Below are 15,391 nucleotides of genomic sequence, written 5' to 3'. Positions count from 1 at the left end.
AAAGTGTTGGCGAGTTTTCAAAATCACACTTACAATATATTCGCTTTGATTTGGACCAATTCATTAATACACGAAAAAATAAACAGCAGAACAAGTTTACCTACCTACGGCCACCTCGATGAAATGGACGGATCTAGCTAGAACTGGCCTATAACTACGTAGGACATTGCCAAATTTCCTTTAATGTGATATATTTTTAACAGATAAGTAATCAACATTCTCACTTGAAATTTTGTGAGTACCAGACTGACTGTTTGATCATGATGTCGAATACATGATATTTTTATCTGACGTACTCTATCATTACGAAGTTAATCACACTGAAAAAAGAAACACATTTGAGCTAGAGTCTAGATTCTTAAAAACATTGACAAGAAAAAGTACTCTTGATTCAATCAGAATCTAGCTTAAATCAAGAACCAAGCCTCTTAATTTAAGCGGATTTCGTTTTGATTCAAGCAAAAATCCGATTGAATCAAAAGTATTTTCTCTTGTCAATGTTTTCAAGATTCTGGACTCTAGATCCAATGTGTTTTTTTTCCAGTGATTCTAAAAATTCCTGCTGATCTTCCCAGAAATTCATCTCCGTTGCTCGTAATTTACGCATCCTGTGTCCGTTATGTAGCTGTAGCTGCCATACTTCAAATCCATACGTTAAAATAGGTACTTTTCATTTCAACGGTGTAAATTCTCTTCCCCCCTACCTGTCAAAATTATTTGATTCTGCAGGATTCCAATCAATAACTCTAAAACCCTCTTTCCCAGGGTATTTATATCCTTGATAGCTCGATATCTTTCAATCATGGGTCAACCGCACACCCAAGTTCTACTTATAAGCCGCGCATGCAGCCTTGGATCTACTGTCCATCCTCTAACTCAAGATCTGCTGCTCACTCTGCAATAATTATTCTTTCTCGAAGATTACGCAATTTTCGATTTTGAATCATCCTCTTTCCTTGAATCCTTCTCCCTACCCTATATTTAGCCACCTCCCTCTAGCAACATATCTGCGACAAAACTCAATAGAGCCAGCCATCAATTAATTCTTTTTTTATCCGCATAGGCCGAATGTAAACCTCATGGTAAAAGGAAACAGGTATAGACGCAGCAGCTGCAGCAGAGCATCATGGGAAAAGAATTCATCTAACAACTTTGACTTAATTAGTATAATCAGACTTCCTCTCACTAACACATTAACAGGGCTCGTGTACATAAACTATGAGTCGAGCCGTCTCGTTGCGTCGGTGGCCGGACACTTTACCCAATTTTGTTCGGTCCAAAGTTTTTATAGTCCATTTTATAAAATTTGTCCAATTGTTCTTTTTGTGCAATGCTTTATGAACCCGTAGTTTACTCAGTCAAGTTACAAGCAATGATACAGGTGTTGAGATTTTGCCAAGTTATGGAATTAACCTTTACATAGCCAACCCGGGTCAAACTGACCCGAGGATTGCTAAAAACACCCGTTCCCGGGTTTTATGGAGCTGATACATCCGAACTTTAGATGTAGGTCTTTAAATACATCTTTTAAAAAGGAAAAATAATTGAACAAAAAGGGGAAAAAATCAAATATCAACACAGCCGAAGATAGGGGAGACCTTCCAGGTCCAGTTGTTTTAACTTTTCCCCGAATCAGAGCGACAGTTCATTGGCAGCCTAAAGCGAAGCATCGCGAGCTCGCCATAGCGCCTTCAATTTTGCAGATGCAACACGGACATCCATCAAGCACGAATAGTTGTATCCCTGCGCCGTCATCAACTCGCGACCTTTCCCTACCTCCATTACCATATTGTGATGGTTCCGTATGTACTGTTTGTAGTGGTCCTTCAAGGGCTACGTTAGCAAAACAGCGGAAGATAGGAGAGATGTAATCAGGCATTTTTATTTACCTTCTCTCTCGAATCTAAGCGACACTTCATTGACAGCATATATAGCGGAGCATTGCGAGTTCACGCATCGCGCCTTCAATTTTGCAGATACAATACAAACATCCATCAAGCACGAATAGTCGTATCTCTGCGCCGTCATTACAACGGGTCCTTCCTCTTACTCTACTTTCATGTTGTGTTGGCCCCATTCGTTTTATTTGTAGCGACGCTTAAAGGGTTGCGTGAGCAACACAGCCAGAGTATAACTTGGATTATCCCTGTATCTTGCACTTTTTGCCGGGGACAAATCATTGAACTCCCTTGAGAGGACCCCTCTAAAGTTTAACTCACTGGGAAAAAAAAAAACATTTGATCTAGAGTCTAGACTCTTGAAAACATTGACAAGAAAAAATACTCTTGATTCAATCGGATTTTTGCTTGAGTCAAAACGAAATCCGCTTAAATTAAGAGGCTTGGTTCTTGATTTCAGCTAGATTCTGATTGAATCAAGAGTACTTTTTCTTGTCGATGTTTTTAAGAGTCTGGACTCTAGATCCAATGTGTTTTTTTTCAAAAGCTGGTGAACTTTACTCGTGGTTGGAAAAAATTATCCTTTCTATGACGCTACTTTGAGGGCCTCCTTACACCCCCTCAACCACAATGTCAACCAAATGGAGCCTCTCAAAGAAAGAAAATTAGATTAAACAGCTGCAGGAGCGACCATGAATACGACCCTAAGAATACGGCCCATACATGCATGTGAATTATGAACGGCCCCTCTGAGCCCCCCCCCCCCCCCCTTGCGATAAATTACGTGATATATGAGCTCAATTTCGGCTTCCGCAGCGACGGAGAAGGTTAGGACTTTAGGAGACGCCTATGAATAAGGCCCTAGCTTAATTTTGACCAGCGTCGGTCTGAGAGTGGTATGCAAATTGGAAATGATTCGATCATGAGTCTGGGAGCCTCGCCCGTCGCGTCGCGGAGGCTCCTTCTGGCGCGGCGCGGCGGCGCGGCAGTGTTCCGCATAATCTCGCGTTTAAATCGCTCGCGGCTCGACGTGACGCCCACTCGCGGATCGCGAATCGCGATTCCGCATAAAATCCCCGGATCTACGTCCGCCGCCGCGCACCGCACCGCCAGTCTCAATCAGTCACCCCAACGCTGCCAGACTAGGGACGGCGATTTTTTAGAATAAATCGATTTCGCAAAATCGATTTCATTTTCGGTAAAAAATCGATTTCAGAAATATCGGTTTTTTTTTAAAATCGATTTTAAAACTTTTAAGGATCCAAGCTGGGCGCCAAAAACATAATAACTACTAAAACCCGCTCCCCGGGAAAGAATAAATTTGTTGGGGATCCGTAGGAGCGAAAAGATTCCCACCTAGGTACCTGAACCGGACCAGTACTTAAGCAGAGTATCGATCGAACTGTTCAGTCCTTCTGCACGGAGAAAAAAACTTCGTGCGTGGGACCCGAAGTTGAGGTCATATGAATCTCTGAAGTTTTCGGATCACGTATCTAAAAATTTGAGGTACAGCTGCTGAAGTTCGGGGCAGACACCTGAAATACTTCGATATATACCGAAGGGCAGGGCCGGATTTAGGGGGTGGCCACATGGGCCGCGGCCCATGGCAGCAAATTTTGCAATTTGTTAAAATAAAGGTATAAAATAACGAGAAAATGTGACAAAATCTCTCATCTCTTCTTCTTCTTCTTCTTCTGCCTTCTGACTAGGGCCGTGACCCTGTTTGTCTAGCCTCTAAAACAGTAATATGATGCCGATGAGAGAGATCACTTAATTCTCCGGGATGAAAGGCAGCTCTGTGCCCATCTCTTGGCGGTCGTCCGGGTTGCCTTTGGCTATGAGGTCGTCCTACCATACAAATCTTGGCAAGCCTTTCCCGTCCATCCTCTCAACATGTTCCGACCACATTTTCCGGCGCATCTTGGTCCATTTGGCAATATCTTGAATTTGGCACTCTTCGCGAATTGACTCGTTGGTCTGCCTATCTCGGAGCGTAAAGCCTGCTATTTTCCTCAGGACTTTCATTTCTACGGTCCGCAACTGTTGTTTAGTGCGCTTCGTGTCCGCTCGGGTCTCCGCAGCGTAAGTCAGCACAGGTCTTACAACCGTTTTATAAAACTCGAACTTTGCTCTCTTTAGCCATGTACTTATTCCTCCAAACCATTTCATTTAGGCATCCGGCTACTCTAGTTGCCTTGATTGTCTGACTCCGCACCTCGGTCCCTAAATCCTTCACACTCGTTATTAAAGCGCCCAAGTACTTAAACTGCATTACTTGTTCAACTACGGTACCGTCCACGACTAGCTTACATCGTATTGGATTTTTGCTGATGACCATACTTTTTTGTTTTTTTAGCCGACACTTTCATGTTGAATACCTCTGCAGCCAGGTTGAAGGAATGGAGCATTCTTTGCAGATCATCCTCGGAGCTTGCTACTAAAACAGCATCGTCTGCATAACAGATTATATTGATATTCGAATTGTCGAGCCGATAGCCTCTCTTAAATCTAACTGCATCGATTAGCTTATTCATTAACAAATTGAATAGAAAAGAGCTGAGGGAGTCCCCTTGTCTTACTCCTCTGTTTACAATGACTACATCAGAGGTTCCCTCCCTGGTGACTATCCGTGTCTTGGTGTTCGAGTTCAAGTCGGCAACTATCTCGATGAGACACCTGGAACATTCCGCTCGTTAAGTATCCTCAAGACATCTGTTCTCCGTACGCGGTCGAATGCCTTCTCCAAATCCACAAAACATAAAAATAAAGGCTTGTTGAACTCGATGGATTTCTCTGCCAATTGTCGTACCATGAATATGGCATCGTTGGTGCCTCTGTTTTTTCCTAAACCCTTGCTGTTCCTCGGCCATATGCACAATCTGCTCCAAAATATCTTTGAGAACGGATGTAAATAGCTTGGAGCACGTGTTTAGGAGCGTAATACCGCGATAATTTTTCAGGTACAAATTTGTCACCTTTCTTGAAGATGGGAATTGTGAAACTATCCTTCCAGTCTTCCGGCATTTTCTTTTCTTCCAAAATTTTTTGGAACAGACGATGCATCCACACAGCTAGGACTTTTCCACCATATTTAACGAATTCATTTCCGATGCCATCTGGTCCAGGGATTTTCTGAGCTTTAATCTGTGAATGGCTTTGGTCACCATCTCCAATGACACGGTCACATTATCTCGTTCTGGTAATCAATCCTCTCTTGGATGTCGTCATCTGCATCTTTGTACAGTTCAGTAAAATAAGTGTGCCATTCTTCTTTCCGAATGTGATGGGCCTGCCTAAATTCACAGATTTCTTTCCGCTGATTTCGAAGAGCATTCCACATTTTCCGTTGCGCACCATAAAAGTCATGCTCCATTCCTTTGGTGTAACTTTCCCAATAGCCTTCTTTAATTTTCCTAATTCTCTGGTTCATCGAATTGCGGACCCTTTTGTACTTTTCATATTCTTCTGGAGTGGGAATTAGATTTATACTGTAAAAATGCTTCCTTCTTAGACCTTGCAGCATCTCTGACTTCATCACAAAACCAGGGTGTCCGGGTATCTGTGCGATTTCTGTTTACTTTTCGCCATCCTACTGCCTCACCAGCTGCTTCCAGCACCTTCGATTTTACATGCCGCCACAGCTCATTTGCTGTCAAATCTTCATCTGGCACACTCTCCAACTTTCCATGCAGCCTGGAGCGATAGAAGCTCCTGATGCTGGGGTCGGACATCTTTTCAGCACAAAGTTTTTCGAAAATCACCGTTGCTGTTTTCGCTGACTGAAATCGATTCTTAGTTCGCATAACACTAAGCCGTGCTGAGTACCAGCATCTGCGGATGACAAGGTGCGAACATCTAGGATCTGCTGTGGATGTACATGCCGATTACTGATGATGAAATCAATCATCGATGCTTGGCCTCTCCGATTGGTCCAGGTAATTTTCTGTTGTAACGGGTGATCAAAAAACGTGTTATTAATCCTCAATTCATTTATGGCGCAAAACTCAATGAGTACCTCACCGCTGTCATTCAAGGTGGGCTCATTGAATCTATTTTTGATCCCAGGTACAACATTATTCCCAACACGAGCATTCCAGTCACCCATCATGACTAACTTTTCCCGAGCTGGTATTGTGTCGATGACTTTTTGTAAAGACTCATAAAACGTATCTCGCTCTGGCTTCCCTCTACTCGTATCTGGCGCGTAAATTGATATCAGATTTAATTTTTCTCGGCCTAAGTAGATGATAACTTTAGGATCCTTTCGCTTATATAATCGATATCAATGATATTATCAATGAGGTTCTTATGAACCAACATTCCAACGCCGGCGTGTGCTCTTTCACTCTTGTCGACGCCTTTATATATGAGCAGGTAGTTGCCCCTCATTACACTTCCAGCTCCTTTCCTCTTGGTCTCACTCAGCGCACAGATGTCGATCTTCTTTCCATCCAATTCAATAATAACTTCTTGCTCCTTATTTGTTAATGATGTCACATTCCAAGACGCAATTCTCAATTTTTGAGCCGCTTTTGTCCATTTGTCCGTTATCCTTAAATCTTTGGGTCGAAAGTCCTTTCTATTCTGATACCGAGGCTTTTTATTTCTCCTATGAGCAAAAACGGGTCTTTTTAACCGGAGGCAGGTTGCTAGCCTTACCTCCGAACCCTCCTCCTTAGCCCGGCTTGGGACCGGCAGTACCGTCGAGGAGACGGCACAGGCGGAGTCTCATCTCCTTGGAGTAAAGTAATTAATAATTTTGTCGTCTTTCAGTGATACAAGAGCAGGCACTTTTAATTTTTCGAGTTAAGAGAGAAACCATACACGCACTTTGGCCTGGAGAGGCGCGGTGCAGAGAGCAATGATGACGAGGATTTGAGATGAAAAGGAGAAGCCCTCGGCGCGGCGGTCGGCATGTAACACATTAGCGCCTACAAGACTGCATGAATACTTCACATTTTGCGTCAAACACAGTGCGGTCAGCGTGAATGCACAGCGCCTACAAGACTGCAAGAATACTTTACGCATTGCGTCAAATACAGTGCGGTCAGCGTGAATGCACAGCGCCTACAAGACTGCAAGAATACTTCACGCATTGCGTCAAACGCACTGCGGTCAGCAACGGTCGACGTGAAACGCATAGCGCCTACAAGACTGTAAAAATACTTCACGTATCTGAACAGGACCAGTACTTGAGCAGAGTATCGACCGAGCTCTTCGTCCCTCTAAGCGCTCGAGCTTTTTTTTTTTTTTTTTTACCACGCGAAGATTAAAATAGATCCTCTATCCGAGAGACGGCGACTAATCCGAGCTCGACATACTCGGAATTCTGGTCGGAATCAGCGGAGATCTGACGACGTGGGGATCGGCATCCACCCTTGTCCTTCACGACCGGCGACGACTGCGGCGCGGCGGCCGGGCCGGGCGCGTGTCGTAGCCGCCGCCGACGGCGGCGGGAGCCGCGCTACGTGCGAGGTGCGACACCAAACCAACTCCATCAGCAACACCAACACCTCCTCACCTGACCAGTCGCGCGCCAGGCACATCAACCACAATTCACCAACCTCCCACCCGATCCGATCAGTTCGAGTCGGCCCGAGCCCTCATTTCCCTTTTCTTTCCCGCCGGAATCACACCGCGCGCTCCTCACGTTCGCGTCCTCCAAACCCCAGACGCCCTTTTCCACCTCATTTCCAACCTCCATACATTGAGGTTTATCCTCTCTGTAATCCGTGATTGTGCTCTCACCGTGTGTTTTGTGCGATCGAACCCAGTGTAAAAATGAGACCCACACCGGAAATCATCAGCCAACTGGAATCCTGCTACTGCGAGCTCATCGAGGAGCAAGGATTTAACAAAAACTGCCACCATGAAAAGGTGTCAACTGTGGTACGTTCTTGACTTCATGTTCATTATTTTCTATCCTAAAATCATACAAAATTTTGTGCTGGTTCAATTCTGATTCTTCATTTCCCCTCCTTCCCTGGCTGGTTACGGTGGGCTATGCACCATCGTGCAGATTTTTGCCCCGTGCAGGAAGAACGGATGACATGACCTTACTTTTCCATTCATTCTCTTGGGTGTCCATGTGATTTTCCTACTTTGATGTTAAATTGGCGGTTTTTAAGATCACCTTGTCGATGTTGATTATTTTATTATTGGGTAGTGTCTTTAAGTAATATTTCCTCATTCAGTGGGTCGGTTTTAGCGGCCGTGCATTAATGCATGACAAACTTACTTATTAAAAGTGGTAAAATGGCTCGTGTTTTATCATGTTCAAGTACATGATGACGAAATTGTTCATAAAACCAGGGATGACTTGTCGACTGTGCGCCGAGGCAAAATATTTCATTATCAAGTTATCAACAGAGGCTAACAATGAGTCAGATAGAATTTGATAAGTTAGGAGTACATATAGGAGGCAGTCAAGTTACACAAATTTTAGATAGTGCTTAAATGACTGATGCGCGGAACCTAATTTATATCAATATTCACTGTATGATAAATTAAGCATTTGCTTATTTGTAATTGGAAAAGAGCATGTTTATGGTTTCCGACTGTGCACATCTCCCAACATCCTTTCCTAAAAGGCAAAACTGAACACCGTTATAGGGTGATAGTCTGTGATTCTCAATTGAGAAAACGCCTTAATTTTGTAGGCTAGGCAAAAGGACACACATCAAATTACTGTCATGCGTCTACTCTGATTGTATTTTAAAAAGAACTCCTCCCTTTTCGCCTGGTAGCTCATATACGTACATCGTTTTAAATATGGCGACGTTTCAAAATTGCTGCTCTTCTTTTGTCATAAGGAAATAATTTCATATTTTCTCGCCGACAATTTTTGGGAATGTTTTTTTGATGCTCAAGGAAAATTCACGCTAGATTTGAAGGATTATAAACTAGAGGTTCTCCCGCATTTGCGAAAAGACTAGGGATCCACAATTTCGGCGGCAGACGTTTGCTCATTTTTTTTTCATCGTTATGTGTGACGTATTTCCTCGCGACTGGTTTTAGATGATATTGACAATACAACCCTGCAGCTTTTTTTATTTTTATAAAAACTCTTTTCCCTTTGAAAAATGAATCTAAAAAACTCGAATAAGAGAGTTCCGAGAAGGGCGGAGGATTATAGGGAATCCCGTGTCAGTTCTGAGTGGGCCGCTTTTAACCCCCCCCCCCCCCCCCCCGGTACTAATGTTTTTACAGCATTCCAGAGGCAACTGTGTTTGTACGTAGGTACTTGCAGTCACTCAATCAAAATTCCATTCGAATATGAAAATAAAACCGGCGTTTTCTGGGAAACTGTAATGCAATAGCGCAGAAAACAATGGAGAGACTGGGAAGATGCATTCCTCCGATTGCGAAGTTAGTATTCATCTCTTGTTTTTTTGTTGTAATGTCTTCAACAAAACCAGCTGCAATTTTTTCTTGAAATTGTCAACCGGAGGCTAGGGTTATTTCATGTTTTACTTCCCATATTAACTAAACTTTTGTGTTGATTTTGCTATCTGTGTATAGAGCTGCAATATAAGCCTGTCTAATGCTGGCATGGAGGGGCATGGCTGACAATTAATGTCAAATCAGCATTCAAATACATAATATATTGATCAATCACGTTCTCTCGTAAAAAATTAAATTGCCAAGTTAAATTTGGCAATATCTGATGTGGCTTGGTGCCTTTTTGCTCAACGCGGTCGAATTTATCCCAAGCAATTATAGAATTCTAAAATTTTAACGAATCTTTCTTTACCTTTTTTATACAAGTATTATAGTAAACGCAGGAAAATGTGATCAAATGGGGGATGCCGCCAGATGACGTCACTTGGCGATGTTTTCCTCACACCGGAAAAAAACACATTGTATCCAGGGTCCAGACTCTTGAAAGCATTGACAAGAAAAAGGACTCTTGATTCAATCAGATTTAAGCTTAAATCAAGAGGAAATCCGCTCAAATTAAGAGGCTTGGTTCTTGATTTAAGCTTAAATCTGATAGAATCAAGAGTATTTTTTCTTGTCGATGTTTTTAAGAGTCTGGACTCTAGATCCAATGTGTTTTGTTTTCCAGTGTGCACTTTTAAACCTATTTTTAAACGAAATCCCATTTCAGAAAAAAATTATGAAAAATACAAGGAACTCAGCTCATTGAGTACTCTCTGATGAAGCAATAAAAAATTGTCGTGCAAATTCTCCATTGCGCGCTCGGAGTCAGAAACCATGTGACAATGTCACGTGGCGGTCAACTGAGCTCGTGTAAACCATGCGAATTTTCATTCGCACGAACCTGAGATCTCATGACTGTGAATTAATTTTTGCTCGAGCTACCAATTAGTAAACCACGCTGATGCCTGTTTAATCCTCGTCAATTCCTCGTTCCTTTCACCTCGTTTTGTATTCCGCCTCCCACGGGAGGTCATGAAAGCGTTACCTCGTACTCCACCTCTCACAGGAGGTCTTGAAAGCGTTGCACTTTCTGAAAATTGCCATCCAACAGGACAACATTAAGTGAAATTACAACCGATGCATCTCGCCACGAGCTCTGAAGGAGTTTTCATTACTTCCGCTGCAAAAGTAATGCAATTAAGTGCCCGAGGGCTAGGTCGATCATTCTAGTTTAGATCTTTCACCCGTGGAAAATTCAATACTCTTATCGATAACACGGCAGTGATCTTGGGTGCATGCAAATTAACCTCGGATCCAGAAAATTGGCAACATTGTTTTTTCTCCATTTAAACCTATGGAAATGTATCGATCCTTGGAGGGGCCAGGTGCTTTAACAAGAATCGATTATTCAACATAGGTTTAAATGGAGGAAACCCGACGTTGCCAAATTGCTGGATCCGCCTCTAGTAACGTCAATGGCTCGGATCCGGTACGATTTCAGATCTGCCTTGCTAAGGAAGAACGCCGTATGAGCATCCGAATGTTGCCAAATTTCTCCTCAGAAGATATATGATTTTGAAAAAAGTTGCGCATTATTTTCCTTAAAATTCTCAGATGCTTCGGATTAAATTACGAACAAAATTCTCTGCAATATCGAAAGAGAAAAAATTTCAGAAAAATCCCAAAAAATCTGTGATTTTTCAAAGGCAATTTGCAACGTTTGAGGGCTCATACGGCGTTGTTCCTCAGTATAGTAGAGATGGTGTTCGGTTGGTGAGGATTCACTATGAGGTGGTTCTTAAGCACTTTGGAGAACGATGCTATAGTCGATCGACCGACTGATAACTGGATTCTAGGAGCTTTCCTAAAAATTTCTGAGGATCACATCACAATCACGAAGTGATAAAGATCCACCAAAAAGCCAGAAGGGAACTAAGTGCAGGGACATTGGGACGAGATTAACGATGGGGTTGAGAAGAGATAGGAAAGGACGGGGGGGGCGCAAGGTTCAGGGCCGAGGGGGCGGTTTCGTAACCGCCCTTGACCCAGTTGGCATTTTGAGCTGGTCGATGTAGACGCGGGCCCAACCAACCACTCACGCATCGACGCATGGCGCTTTTAGAGCTTTCATTTCGCATTTTCGCCTCGCATTTATCATCCTAAGGTAAAACCACCTAACTTCAATGGAAAACCGTACCATATACGCGACGAGGTCCTCCCCCTCCTCACGATTCCCCTCTTCGTCACACACGCTGAGCCCCCTCCACCCCCGCCCCTGCCGGAGCACCAAGGAAAAATTAACCGCCGAATGCGCAAGTTCCTTTTTCTTTCGATTGTGGAATCGCTATCAAGTGTCCTTGATCGATAAATAGCATTGTTTTGATAGGGATATATCGATATAGGTACTTCGATAACGATTCGATAGTCAACTCGCTGTCGTGTCAAACGAGAGGCCCTTCGTCTTCGCTCGATCGGGTTGAAAATTGAATGAGCAACAAGCGTGAGGCTCGAAGGAGCACACGAAAATGAAACGGGCTGTTGAAAGGCCAAAAAGAAGCCATTTTCGTGGCAGAGAGGGGTTTGTTCGTTTAAAGCGATAGGCAGTCTTATTACATTTCACACAATTTTATGATATTTGTAAGTCTGTAACTTTAATTTGTTCATTTCATAAAATAATGAAATAAAATGAAATAAATAAAGACGAGGTTAAAAGGAAGTAAATATAGGGGAGAGAATGCAGAAAAAAGGGAAAATTCTATGAAAGTATTAACAAAAAAGACAACATATTTCCAAGTTCACTTAGTAAAAGACAAAAAAAGTAAAGAATGGACCAAAGCCCACGATAGATCGAAATATCGATCGAAAAGATCGATATACCGACATTTGATGTACAAATTTTTTATAGAATGCCATTTTTTTTAAAGATCAACTCCTTCAGGCGTAAATCCATGCAGTCCATTGTCAAATAGAAAAAAGAAAAAAACAGTTAAAAATAAATTATTTTTTCATGCCAACTGTGAGCAATTTTTCCATGTTCTATATCCACCTCATAAAAAAACATTTTAGTGAATGAAGGACTAATTATGAATGCAGAAAATTTTGAACAGAATACTTATTTAATTGTAAAGTCAGCTGCAGTTCAATGGACAAAAATGAGAGTAAAACTCTTTATTCTGAAAAAGAATTGAATAATTTACCTAAAAAGAGATAAAGTGTGTGGATATTTATATAACTGCTTTTAAAATTGGTTTTTTTCCTCCTCATTTTTCTCCCGATACATGGATAACAATGTAACAATGGTCGAAAAGATACAATGATGTATATTGGGTCGGAAATTTTTAAGCCGTTAAGCTTCAGTTCAGAAGGAAAAATATTTGAATATTCCAGTACAGAATTTTAAGCAAATAATCTGGAGGCCTGAAAGAAACAAATCCTAAAACCTTCGGTCATAATTTTAGTTGGTTTTTCCTGTTTGAAAAATTAAAATATAATTGGAAATTTCCGACATTGTCAGCGCAAAAACCGCACTTTTTCCGAGTTGCGTCATCGTCGTGGGGATGAAGAAGCGGTAAAATGCAGATTATCTATTTATTTGCCGACATTGTATTGGGCGTATTTCTGCCAAACGGAGCTATGTCCATTAAGACATGAGCCCTGAGACCCATAAGAATATATGCATGACAGGGCTCACATCATAATGCACATATTTCCGTTTGGCAGAAATACGCCCAATTATTCAAATTAGCAGTCAGACACATACTTATGAAGACAGCTTCAGATGTGACTAATTTTCCGTCTTTGGAAGAATCGTCCCGGCGGTAAAAACCTGAATTTTTTTCCAAAATGCATTGCGCGTCGGATCACTGCTACCGTAGCAGGAACTTAAAATATTTTGCAATAGAAGATGTTTGCGTTTATCAGCGCCATTTTTAAGTATTAGGTTGGATTTCTTCAGCCAAAACGCTGTAGAAAATCTACAATCAACAAAGGTGAATTTGAAGAGTGAGTGAATGAGAGTGAATGAAGAGCACCGTATGAACCTTTACACATTTTCAACTTTCCTCCTGGAAAACACGAATTTTCTTGAAAGCTTGCGAATATATATTATTTTATCTTTTCAGAGATTTTTAGTCGCACTTTCAATTTATAAAATCTGAAAATTTCTCGGAAAAGTATTCACAATTTCCATCAAAAATAAACCTGTCATCGGAGGAAATTTGACAACATTGAAATGTACATACGGCGTTTTTATTCAGCAGGGTTGAATGTATCGAGTGGCACAGCCACTGAAACCAATTAAAAAGCTACCCGAACCGAAGCCTATGTGATACACTCATAACTATGACGCAAAAACGCACAAGATGTAAATTCGTCGTCTTATAATAGCTCTCACAATCGGACCACCTCTTCACCTTCCAGTCGCAAGTACTTGCGACGTGCGTTTCTTTACAAGTTAGCGAGTGTCTATTAATTCAACCAACACTGCTAACGACAAGAGCGCAAAATCTTTGAGTAAATCCTCAGCTTTTACTCCGCTCTTGATCTGTGGAAATCCGTCGAAATTTTGCCAATGTTTGGCAATCGCGTCGACACCGATCGGGACGCGGATAAATTTGCGCGTTTGTTACGTAATTGAAAACAGGCAGGTGCATTTGGACAGGTTAATTAAGCAACCGAGTTGAGTTACTTGTTGAAGTCGATTCTTTTCAAGCTATGAATTAAGAACTGCGCGCTTCATTTTATATTTAGAATGAGCAATTACCATAATAAAGCGTGCGGACTCATGTCATGTCATACTTTCAGCGTCAAAACTTCATTACGAGGTATTAAACGGAAAAAAATTAAAATTCCCTGAGCGGAAAATGAAAGTTGCCGCTTTCTTCCGACTAATCTATAAATCTGCAAAATCCATGAAAAGAAAATCTAAAATAAGTGGCGTTTTTACCTAAGTCAATGGAGAAGATGAAGTCTATTAACTCGCTCGTTGAATTAATTTTATATTCGTCACCGCAACACAAATATCGTCGGCAGTTTGAAAGTCGTCAGCGATCGACTCATAGTTATAAAATTTCAGAATTAAATCACAAGTTTAGAGTACCGATTATTTTGCAGGCCATTGACCCACTCCTTTGAGTGTGCATAAATCCGGGACCATAAATAGGTATTGGATCGGATAGGCAACTAAACCAACTCTACGACAGCGCGTAGGGTATCACGGCAAAATGAAGGCGGTTTACACCGGGCGTGTACTTCTACAGATAAACCATTGTCACTCAAACCTCGATAAGCCTACTCATATTATTGCGATTCATTGATAGTTTGCCGATTTCCCGCGACGTATCCAAACAGTGAGTACTAGAGTTGATCTTAGATATTTTTTGAAACTTTTATTCAACAATTCACCTACTTCGCGGTGTCATGAATTTTGGATATTCTAATGCTCATGATCAAATCTTGCTTTTCCCATTCTTCTCTGTTATTATTTTTCTTCTCCTTCCTCCTCGTTGTCTTCCTCTTTATTTTATATATCGTCATCGAACGAGATTCTAGGTCTTAGACTGACAAAATGTGAGTCCATCAAAGAAAAAAAAACTCAGGAAATTTTGAGGATTTTTCATGTTTTTTGAGCTCCTAACATCGATTCAGTGATTATCTTGTTAAAAATTAATCATAATGAATCATAAAAAGGAAAAAGGCCATCTTATTGTACCCAGGTGGTGAATACTTGAACTTTAACTCGCATTCAGCGAACTTTGAATGGCTCGATTAGCAAATTCAACGCGTAATTGCTCGCCAATCAACAAGGTGGTAATTTCAAGGGTTGTTATGGTGTGGCAGCGAAGGTAAACGTTGTCACCCCTTGCTAAGAGGGCAGTAGATTTTTCTTGATTAGAGGCTCTGAAAGCATCTTATTATTAGACCATAATTCAAAATATTAGTGATGAAATTCCGTACCTGACAACTCTGCAATGAATTGATAGGCGAACTCAAACTGAGCTTAGAGGTCATTGATCTTCGTTTAGCTTCAATATTCGTGAATTCATATGCGGTTTTCGCGCGGTGACGCTGTGAGGCGGGGCAACAGCGCTGCCGTGGTTAAGGAAAAACGT

The 15,391-nt window shown here is 41.7% G+C and overlaps 1 protein-coding gene across 2 annotated transcripts in view; it reads left to right on the top strand.

The window, feature by feature from the left end:
* Positions 1 to 15,391, top strand: part of Hex-A (Hexokinase A) — a 92,566-nt gene that overhangs the window by 29,842 nt on the left and 47,333 nt on the right. Inside the window, exon 1 of one of the 2 annotated variants that reach the window (XM_019055094.2) lies at positions 7,400 to 7,787. The exons of the other annotated variant lie outside the window; for it this stretch is intronic. Within the exon in view, the coding sequence (XP_018910639.1) occupies positions 7,680 to 7,787 (108 nt within the window). The 5' untranslated portion in view covers positions 7,400 to 7,679. Of the gene's footprint in view, positions 1 to 7,399; positions 7,788 to 15,391 lie in introns of those variants that run through there. 2 annotated transcript variants of the gene reach the window in all.

This window comes from Bemisia tabaci, chromosome 2 (assembly GCF_918797505.1).
Source record: "Bemisia tabaci chromosome 2, PGI_BMITA_v3".
Classification (NCBI taxonomy): Eukaryota; Metazoa; Arthropoda; class Insecta; order Hemiptera; family Aleyrodidae; genus Bemisia; species Bemisia tabaci.
Note: the sequence above shows the minus strand (reverse complement) of the source record. Positions and strands in the feature narration are given on the sequence as shown.